At 32.0% G+C, this 11,524-nt stretch overlaps 2 protein-coding genes across 2 annotated transcripts; both read left to right on the forward strand.

Moving 5' to 3' along the window:
• Positions 1-291: 291 nt before the first annotated feature.
• LOC123897153 (carbonyl reductase [NADPH] 1-like) lies at positions 292-5,111 on the forward strand. The gene is made up of 5 exons (XM_045947674.1): positions 292-355; positions 391-496; positions 2,825-3,083; positions 3,363-3,557; positions 3,918-5,111. Exons 2-5 carry the CDS (start codon positions 396-398, stop codon positions 4,311-4,313), a joined length of 951 nt encoding a protein of 316 aa, XP_045803630.1. The 5' UTR covers positions 292-355; positions 391-395; the 3' UTR covers positions 4,314-5,111.
• A 2,127-nt stretch (positions 5,112-7,238) lies between these two features.
• LOC123902629 (nudix hydrolase 25) lies at positions 7,239-9,915 on the forward strand. Its single transcript, XM_045952400.1, has 6 exons — positions 7,239-7,507; positions 8,115-8,165; positions 8,317-8,409; positions 8,753-8,847; positions 9,219-9,330; positions 9,420-9,915. Exons 1-6 carry the CDS (start codon positions 7,442-7,444, stop codon positions 9,522-9,524), a joined length of 522 nt encoding a protein of 173 aa, XP_045808356.1. The 5' UTR covers positions 7,239-7,441; the 3' UTR covers positions 9,525-9,915.
• Positions 9,916-11,524: the final 1,609 nt, after the last annotated feature.

Consider the following 11,524-nt stretch of genomic DNA (forward strand, 5'->3'; position numbering starts at 1 on the left):
TAACTTTTATTCATTATTATACGTTTTTCAAAGTAGTTTATAAAAAATAAATTATAAAAATACAATTTTTATCTGTGAATTAACATAATTTTTTTTATTTGCATAAATTATTTTCACAAACCCTTAATTTGATTATAATGTGTGTATAAAAATTAATTTTGTGTAAAAATTAAATAATAACTTTGGGGTAAAAAAAATAAAAAATTGCAGAATATAAATATTTCAGTTCAATTTCATCATATTTATAAACTTTATTATATTTGTAGATAATTTGATCTCCTATTCATTCTTTTCAAGAGTCATGAATACAATTTGTGAACGGTGGTTGCACTTACAGTGACAATAGTGATTCTTGGTTGCTGTACAATCACAGTGCTGAATGAAAAAGAGGAGAAATGGGTAAGAAGGAGAAGAAGGAGAAAGCAAAAGAACGCAGAGAAAAGAGACTTCAAGATATACAGCTTTTAAGGTCCATTCCTTATTCCGATCAACAAAGGTATATCAATCAATTTTCCTCCTATTCTTATTTATATTTCAGTTTCTAATTTCACTTTCAGATATATCATAAGATATATTGAAGAGCGTATGGAAATAAGCTCAAAATAGCTTACAGATATATCATAAATTGTTTCCATAAACTCTCCCAAAGTGCTTGTGCAAGTAGATAGGAATCATAGGATGATAGTTTAGTGAACCCTTAGAGTCAGTTTGGTTCAACGGAGGGGAGGGGGAGGAGGTTTTGGAAAAATGGAGGGACCGGGTGGAAGGAATAGAGGACTTCGGAGGGGAGAGCTTTGAGGGGGGTTCATTTATGAATGAACTCTATATTTCTCCCTGTCCTCCCTCCCCATCCCTCCAAACTCGCAAACAAAGTCTCATTAATGAAATTACAGCTGTCTCAACTAGTAGGGGCTCGTTGAATACAAGCCTTTTCATGCCCCACTCTAGATCAAACCCTTGGAATTTAAGTGTTGGTTATAAATTTTTCAACTTTAAGTGTTGGTTATAAATTTTTCAACTTTTGTTTTTTCTTTCTTCTATGTTTGATGTGTGCTAATGTGACAAGATTTTACCTCAAACCTTCAAATTTATGCACCTTCAATTTAACCCAATGAGAACAAAAAAAAAAAAAAACAAAACTGGCATTTAGCTTTAAGTGAATGTCCAAATGTTCCATGTGAGGGAATAGTTGCACTCAGCCTCGGAGTATTTCGAGCTGTATATTTGGCCAGCCTGTAATTCTAAGTTTAAGTGCGAATATTTTACAAACCATCATTGTTTGCATACAATTGATATCATGTTTCAATCCACATAAATTGATTTTAATCAAATGCCCTTGGGTGAGTTTTTGAGTTTTCAATATCAATTTTGTAGTGGACTGTCTAGTCTGTAAAATTTATTTTGAGAGAAGAGAAATTGTAAATTTTTCTGTTTAGTAGAATTGATTCTAGTTGTGGACTCACAAAACATATGTGTGTGTATTTACACTTAAAATATGATTCTACTTTAAAGTAGAATTGGTTCAGCAGTGATGAAAATTGATCCTGAATAAGTTGATTTTAGTTAAAAGTGAGTTGAACAGAAATGTTTGGATAAATTCACATAAAAGTGAATTGAACAATAAGTTTGAGGGTAAATATTATGGTTTAAAGGCAAAATCTTCAAATCTTGTATTCAAATTAGAATGTATTATGGAGGCAAAATTCAATCTACTCTAGAACACTGAAATATGTTAAAATCTATTTTATGTGTCTTAGTAAACCCTAGTTAGTTTGGTAGTGTAAATATGTTCTGGGTGAAATTTGTTCCGCCAGGACATATTTGTTATGTTGGTTGTCTGAGTGCAGATACTCTTGGACTTTCAAAGCCGTAGGCCTATTTTGTTGGCTTGTAGGAATATACTTCCATACTGCTTGCGTGTGATCTTGATGTGTTTCAGCTTTCAGGTGGGGGTATGACTCAGTGTTCACCGCGGTAGTTAGAATAATTTGCATTATAGTAATGTGTAAGGTGACCACGCCTTACTAGGGGCGTGTAGCTAACAATAGCTAGCACTCATCGTATAGGTTGATAAGTGAAGTGTTCGCTGACGGTTAGAATTTTGTGTTTGGTAGAAAATGGTTAGTGTTATTTGATTGCAATATGACTATGTGTGAATAACATGAATATGAGACTGGAATTTTGATGTGATATTATGTGATTTATGTAAAATGTATGATAGTAACATGCTAGGGTTAATGTAAGTGACTTGGTCATAAACATGAAATACATGATGTTAGGAAAAATTAAAGTTGATGGTCTTTGTACATGAGTGAGGGACCTTAGGAAGGTATTGTGATAGTTGGAAAAGTGAATTATGGTTATGACAATGCTGGGGTTCTGTATTGGTTAACAGGAATGAGATAGTAAACGACAAGGTCGTACCGGCAGTCATTAGTGTCATAACTCGTAAGTGGTTATAGTGTGAATGACTCGTGTAGTTGCATTAATGAGGTGAAGTCCACTGCCGTGTGTATGGCCATTCGAGGTTGATTGTTGACTCAATCCTGACGGAGGTATTGTTATGCTCGTGGCAGATCGATGGGATCGTTCCGGCCTGTTTGAGTAACAATCGACTTATAATATCTTGACTCCACGAGTAGTCAGACGACCACTCGCCTTGCATTTACTTTGGAGTGTTTGTGGCAATAATAAATGAAATGGCCAGCGGATACATTCACAAGAATCACATTCATACATGTGATAGTTAGGAATTGAAAAGATCACTATTCTCTGAACCTAATTCTAGTTTTTTCCGTCAATTCTGACTTCTGAGTATATGTAGGTGGTGGTCAAAGGAAACAATTGCTGTGGTTACCGGTGGAAACAGAGGTATTGGGTTTGAGATTTGTAGACAATTTGCTACTCATGGATTGACTGTTATACTGACATCAAGAGATGCTACTGCTGGTTCTGAATCAATTAGAGTTTTGCAAGAAGGTGGTTTGGATGTGGTTTATCATCCACTTGACATAGTCGACGGTTCATCCATCAACAACTTTGTTGAGTGGTTGCAGGAAAATTATGGTGGTTTAGATATTCTGGTCAGTTTCTAAACTGTGCTTTCTTCCATGTAGTCTGATTTTAATTGAAAAAGTAATAGAGTTTATCCATTTTGATTACTTGTGCTCTTTGATTGTCTACTTTATCATCTATATCACTAAATCAAGTTGCTTTAGATTCTTTTTTCACATTTGATCTAAATATTGTGAACATGTAATTAAATGCGGAAGATTATGGATTACATGTTATTGGGAGGTTTGTAGATAGTGGTGTAACACATCTCTTTATTTTATGCTTCTAACCGTTATCATTAATGGCAGGTAAACAATGCTGGCGTTAATTTCAATCTTGGATCTGACAACTCTGTTGAAAATGCTCGCAAGGTTATTGAAACAAATTATTATGGCACCAAGAATATCACTGAAGCACTTATTCCGTTGATGAAACCATCCATTGTTGGTGCTAGGATTGTAAATGTAAGCTCACGTCTAGGTCGACTAAATGGAAGACGAAATGTAAGTAAAAATCGTTTACACAAAAATTGTATTCTATTCATATAATGAATAAACAGTTTTATAAAACATTTGATCTTTGGTTACTCTCAACATTCTTTCATTTTCATGCTCAGGCTTCGTCTGTCTTCTTCAAAGTTAAAAATGCATCTCACTGTCTTCTTTTCGGTGTTAAACTAAACAATTTTTTCACAAATAAATGTTCATGTTCTGAAATACTCCTTTTCGTATTATCCCCCAAAATTGCTTTTTGACATAAATTACTTGATATGGTGAAGTAGATGGTTACACAAGCTGTAGTCTGAATTGCATATATTGTAGCAAAATGTAAAACTGATAATGTGCTACCTACTTGTGAGACAGAGAATCTCCAATGTAGCCTTAAGGGAGCAACTGAGTGATGTGGAGTGCCTTTCGGAGGAGCTAATTGACAGGACTCTATCTTCTTTTTTACAACAAGTAGAAGACGGAAGTTGGACATCAGGTGGCTGGCCTCAAATATACACGGATTACTCAGTGTCAAAACTTGCTGTTAATGCTTATACAAGGCTTACGGCAAGGAAGCTTTCTGAGCGACCAGAAGACCAGAAGATTTATATTAACTGTTGTTGCCCGGGTTGGGTGAAGACGGCTTTAACAGGTTTTGCAGGGAACAATACTGTTGAGGAAGGAGCTGATACTGGAGTATGGCTTGCCCTTTTGCATGACCAAACATTTATGGGAAGTTTTTTTGCTGAGAGACGGGAAATTAACTTTTAGCAGTGTTGTCGAAATGTTGTCATGAACGATGCCGTGTTATGAACTTATGGCATAGCAGAATTTGTGTGTTATGGCATATTGGAGTTTTTGCTAGTTCCCATAGGCTGCAACACTTACTGTAATTGTCATGTTTCTGCCATAGGCCACAACACGATATTTATAGGGCGGATTTTGTCGTGCCATAAGCTGTCGTTCACCATTGAATATGAAGCGAGGAAAGAAATGTGTAAATCTGGCTTCTGGCATTAGTTTGCTAGCAGGTTCAAAATTTCTTTGTAGCATATACTCCCTCCGGTTCCAAATATAAGCAAAAAATCACTTTTAATCTGAAAAATGATTTCTTTTTTCCTTATATTTAGAACCGGAGGAAGTAATTATTAGTGGTAAGCTTCTTCCATCCTTCTCTCTCCTTCGAGCAAATTTTTGTAGTTTTTTTATGGCTACCCGGATTCGAAGTTTGAAACACAAGTGGGAGAAAGTTTTTGGTAGTGTGGTATGTCTTTTCTTGATGGTGTACTATTTAAGTTGCTTTCAGTTCATGTGTAAAAGTAAATTTGTCTTATCTTTGGGAGCTTTTAAAATCCTTTACCCAAAGAGAACTTTTACCGTGCATTGGAGACACTATTTGTGGATATGAATTGGTGCATGTAGATAGAAGTCACACTTTGTTTGTACTTTTTTTTTTAGACTTTTGAATGAACTATAAAGTATGATTAAGTTAAACTAAGAAAACATGGTAAAATAGTACAGATTTGCTACTGAAAGTAATTTGCAAATGAAAAGTAGAGTTATATTGAATTATGTGTGTTTGATAATTTTGTACATTTGATATTTATTTATTCCAATCTCCAAATTATGTATACCAGAAATAATTTTTAGAGAGTTAGAGAATTTAAAATAAATGGAATTTCGAAAACCAAGTACATGCTTCATTGTCAACCCAAAACCATTACTTCCTCAGTCCCAAAATAAATGACCTATTTTTTTTTTTACTTTGTCTACTATTTATATGATCTCCTTTAACTGTATTTTTCCATTAATATGTATATGCAAATATTAGCATATGAGATTTTTTATTTGTCACGATGAGTATTTTTAAAATATATAATTTTTATAATTTTTAATAATAGATAATTTAAGATATTAATGATTAAAGTTGTGCATTGACATTTATTTTGGGACGGAGGGAGTACTTATCATTTACGGCATTCTAGAATATATACTATATTCGTCCTTAAATATAAGACTTCGTTGAGTAAATTAAGGGAATTATAAAAAGTTGGATAAATTTATTGACAGTGAATGCTATTTTTACAATTTTATTTTCTAAAAATTTATTTATAATTTTGAAAAATTTATTGAAATAAATTTAACATCTTATATGTGAGTAGTACATAATATTGTCAAATGGTATAACTCAGTATGAGATAAAAAGAGTATTAAGGAGGGATTTTCTTAATTGTCATACACTTCTTTATCTTTATATTAGTTTCAAGGTTATCAAATTCGTGAGTACGAATCTGCGTATTTAGGTGTAAAAATGAATCAATTCATTTGTAGATTCGAAATTTGGTAAATTCGCTTGTTTGGCCGAATGAATGTGTCTAATAATTTTTTAAAAAGATATTTTATTTTTTATTTAATTTATTTAATATAATTTAAAATACTAAACTTAAATAGTACAAACTATTAAATTCTTAATGGAATGACTACTGATAATCTGAATGTGTGGAAGACACTGGAAACCTCGTCTAGTAGCTAAGTGGTGTAAGAAATGAATGAAGTGTAAGTGTACTATGGTGGTGTCCCTATAATAATAATAATGTTACCTCAATTGAATTGGACTTAATTGGTTGTTGTCCTTATAATAATGTTACCTCAATTAACCAAACTGACTTTATTTATTAATTGTACTATGGTGCTGGTTACCCTACCCACTTTGAAGAAAAATGATTAAAAATGAAACCAAATGATTCTTCTTTTTCTTTCTTTCTTCTTGGATCTGACTCCATATAATCTGATCATATGTATAGAAAGTCAACTCCTAATGTGGTGGACCCCACTGGGTTGTTTTTGTTGGTTAGTGGTGTGTGTGTTGTGTTGTTTGTGGCGTAAAGGTCGCTTAACTCCACCCTCCCGTGTCTTTCTGACTCAACTCAATGTAGTCTTAATCATATTGCGTCATTCTTCTTTTTATTTTTTTTGTGTTAAGATAAGTCTTTGTTTGAAGCATTGCCGTGGATCTATCAGAATTACGATGAACTACGATAATTTTGCGGAAATTATATTCTATGATTTTTCGCAAAATCTGCAACTTTTGGCAAAATTACAATGAATTACCATGAGTCTAACATCTGATACCAAATATACATTATATCTATTTGATTAGTAAAAGATAATGTTTGATGGATAAATTGTTTGTTCGCCTTATGAATTACTCACACAAATACATAGGATGGATGCTATGAGATTGAGAATACTAGGAATAGTATATCTTTTGCTAACGTTTTATCCGAAGATATTTTCCGATGAATTAGAGAATTATAAGCAATTCAAAACGAGAAGAGCAATTACCAAATTTATTTTGTTATTTTAGACAACTCGTACAAAAAGTTGAATTTTTGTCCGGCCAAAGTACAAAATTTTCACTATTGTCAATCTGGTTCCACCAACTGACTTCTAAAGGCGAGCTTTCACCTCACCAGCCAATATTTTCTTTTTGCATAAATCAGGTTTCTTCTGTTCACATCTACAAAGAATAATTCCTCGAATCTCTTACCATGAATTTTTTTTGTCAAGTAGTTTGATGACTATAATTTCATATTTTAAAGTGAATAAGTGAGAGTACATTGTTCAAACGTGGATCTTGCATATTACACCAACTAAAAAATCTTTTATTAGTGGTTTTCTTATTATAATATTATTATTCCCAAAGAAACACCAAATCCTCAACGCACACACAGCACATTTTCACAATACATCATAGCACAGCATAGCATCCACTTGTGTTGTTGCTGCCAATAATCATTCACACCTCATCATCATCATCTCCAACACACTTTGTTTTCCTCTCAAAATTCTTCTTCATCTTCTACTTCTCTCTAACCAACAATAACAACTAACAACTCATGGAAGATCTTCCACAAGGTTACCGTCCCAACGTTGGTGTCTGTCTCATCAACTCTGATGATCAGGTTTCTCTTCTACTTTTTCTTTTTTCTTTCTTTTTTATATATCTCTTTTGTTATTTTTATTAAATAAATATTTAGTTAAGATGGTTTCTTAAATTAATTAAGGTAATAATGTTTTTCATGAGAATCTCTGTTTTGGTTTTTTGCTCTGTTTTGATTTTTTTTTTTTTAACGGTCAAATATTAATGTAATGTGTTTGTACATATTATTTGTAGATTTTATAGGTTCTGTTCTACTAAAGCTGGGAAATTAAATTATTTTTTGTTAATTTTCTTATAATTCTTTTTTTGGTTTGATTTCTATTCTAGGATGCTAATTTGTCTTTTTTAATTTACTGCTTAAGAGTGCTTATAGATCTAAATTTAGCAGCTTTTAAGTAGGAATTGACTCTAATATTAAATAAGTGAACTATTAAAATAAACTCTGTAATTTTTGAAAAAGCAAAGTGTTTTCTTTGTCTAGATTTGAAATTTTAGATTGTGTGTATGTTATAAATTTAACTTAAATAATCCATATTTTTTTTTTTCAATTCTTATATATTCTATAACTTTTTTTTCATTATTATGACTATGAGGAAGGGGGAATCATTATTTTAATTATTTTTTTCCAGATATTTGTGGCTTCTAGATTGAATGTTCCAGGAGCATGGCAAATGCCTCAGGTGACCTCACATTATATACTATATAGTACTATATAATTAACATATATTCAAATTACTTGGCAAAACTTAAATCTAAAAGGTTTAAGCTGAAATAACCTTAATGAGAAAACATTGCAGAGCAATTTTTTGACTGTACTTTTGGGGTTCTCAGGGAGGTATTGAAGAAGGTGAAGAACCGAAATCTGCTGCTATTAGAGAACTTCGAGAAGAAACTGGAATTGTATCAGCCGAGATAATTGCTGAGGTTCGTACGAAACCTTTTCTTTTCTGCTGCAATACATACGTCTAGTCTAATGGCATCTTACTTCATTGTAGTTTTTATCATTGTGTAATAAAATTAACAATAGTATTATCTTCGGTCTTTATTATAAGAAAAAATTTACTTTTTAGGTTCATAAAATGTTTGAGGTATCCAGTCCATATTATTGATCAGATACACCAAACATTCTATAAACATAAAAAACAAAGTTTTTCTTATAATAAGGACCGGAGAGAGTATTTGAGAAGCAAGAAACTCTTTGATCTTTCTGTGATAGCTCGGTAGATGTAAATCTTTACGTATATTTGACAGAATTTGTGCATTACAGGTTGATAAATGGTTGACATATGACTTCCCTCCTGCTGTGAAGGCTAAAGTCAATCGTCTCTGGGGAGGTGAATGGCACGGACAAGCGCAGAAATGGTGTGAATTTTATTCATTTGCTCTACATAACCCACATACTTGACTTACTAGATAGAATTCAGACAATATTCAAAAGTACTGAAAAATTTACAGCCATATCTCTAAATTTTTGTCAATCATATGATCGTTTTCATTCACAATCATCACTTTATTTCCCGTTTAGTTCGGTCTATTTTCATCGTCTAGTAATATCGTAGCAATATAACTCAAGTCATCAACAAATATATAAGGAATGCTTAAAAAATAATGTCAAGTTCCTATGATCGTACCACTAACAAAGTTTGTGTTTCTTGTTAGTGCTTTAACTCCATATTTTTAATCCTATTTCTACCAAACCCGTGTTTCGGATACTTATGATGAACATTTAATAGGTTTCTCATGAGATTAACAAAAGATGAGGGTGAAATCAACTTAGCTACCGGTGAAGCAGACCCCGAATTTGCAGAGTGGAAATGGGCAAACCCTGAAGAAGTTATTGAGCAGGTTAGTTACAAAAAACGTGACTCGTAACGAGTATTTATTTTTCTCCATGTGAAAAACTAATCGCAGAATTGGCTAATAACCGATTACAGGCGGTGGACTACAAGAGACCAACCTATGCAGAAGTTGTAACAACCTTCATGCCTTACTTTCAAGGAAATGCAATATCTGCAAAATGTAAATCAACAAAGTGGTGAATTTTATGAGTGTGCATTGTAGTTTAATCCATCTTCTTATCTAATTTCACTTGGATTTGGATTTGCTGCGGTCACAAATTCCACGCATTCATGCAGTCAGCACATCGATGACCTTTGTTTCAGGATTGGACGATCTAGATTTCGACCACACGTTTTAGAGTTTTAGAAAATTCAAAATATGCATGTTTTCTGCACTGTCCAATCTCGACCCAACAGTCATCGATGTGCTGAATTCGTAAACTTGTGATGAAGCAAATCCAAATCCATTTTACTTACTGAGTTTGGATATAACACTCAGTTATTTGTAAATGGATGGTAGTTAGAACTTCTCATTAGTTACTTGCTTCTTGTAATAATAAGATGTGTGCAAATGCCAAGTTGGTTTTCTAAACATGGCTTTGAGGATGATTGTGATTGTGAATGTGCATAGATCTGTTTGGTATAGTTGGAAGAATCATGCTGCAGAATAGTGATAATGACTTATTATCTAAGTTCAACATCGCTAAAACTGAAAAGTAGATCAATCTTCCAGCAAACTCACAACACCAAAGTTAACAGCATATTACGGCAAAATAACTACAAATGTGAAAAATTAAAGTATGACGTCAAAGTCATTAATTGAATATGTAATGGATTGAAGTTGTCATTCATAACCAAATGAACACCATAACAAGAAGGAAAACAAACAATGTTGCACCAAGATGGCAAACAAAACAATGCTAGAACAACAAAATTTCAGAAAAATACAAGAAAAAAAAATCAGTTCTATGAAGACACTACTAAAAAAGTGATGCAAATGTATTTAGAGCCATAAAATGACCCTAAGCTACCCCTTTATGATGGATGAAAAAGGAGAGGAATATTGAAAAGGTTGAGAAAGAGACTTCACACTTGTAACATTAGCAATGATCACTAACATCACTATAAAAACATAGCCTAGTGGTCCATTCAAGCAAAACCTCATCACAATAAATGGTCTAATCTCTCTTATCTAAATTTATTTGATTTCTTTTGACAAATTTTGTCTAGTTTAATGATGAGCAATTATGGTATATATTAATTGTCAAACAGCATATTACAAAAAAATATTTTATTAATTTAACAAAGTAAGACTAGTTTCTTACTAACATGGTGAATCAAAGTTTGAATCTAAACGAAAAATAAATATATATTTATATTTAATGTTTAACATGTTTCGAATAATTTTTTTTAAGACTAAGTATTCAACTCAAAAGATTAACTAATTTAAAAGATACTAATCCGTTTTAAATAATTACAAGCAGTAGAAACTTATGACAAACAAATAATAATATTTCACTCCATTTTATTGTTTACACTTGAAAATCATTGTTATGCAAATCTGTGTTAAAATATACACTTGAAAAATGGGTTAATAACATTGTTAATTGTGTTAGTGCTCTATTTTTCCCTAATTATAAGTCTTATTGAAGATTTTTTTTCCCTAAAAATAAGTTCTTATGCAAATTATTAGGTTTTCACAAAAAATATATATATCCAATTTAATTTCTAAACACATCCGTTATTAATATGAGTTTAATTGATATGTACTGACGGTGTAAAATAGTTTTACACGATCGTCCAATAAATAACTATCATTTTGTCATGTCATGTCAAGAAAGTGGGGTGAAGTGGCGGAAAACATGATTGGTATTGGTTGACAGTGTAAAATTATTTTACACCGTCGGTGCATATCAATTAAATCCTATTAATATTACTAATTTTTGAAGATCAACGTACAAAATAGAGATGGCTATTATAATAAACCAAAACATTTTGTTATATTGGATAACCAAAGATCATCCATAAAATTGGGTTAACCATATTGTATAAATAAAAAATGGGTTAACAAAATATTTGCATTAACATAAACATTAAATGAGTTATTAGGGCCAAAAAATACAAAGCAAAATTTTGGGAGGACGAAAACACTCGCTTAAATTTATAGGAATTAAAATCAATATTTATTATTTTTTTAGAGA

Source organism: Trifolium pratense, linkage group LG1, assembly GCF_020283565.1.
Source record: "Trifolium pratense cultivar HEN17-A07 linkage group LG1, ARS_RC_1.1, whole genome shotgun sequence".
Taxonomy (NCBI): Eukaryota; Viridiplantae; Streptophyta; class Magnoliopsida; order Fabales; family Fabaceae; genus Trifolium; species Trifolium pratense.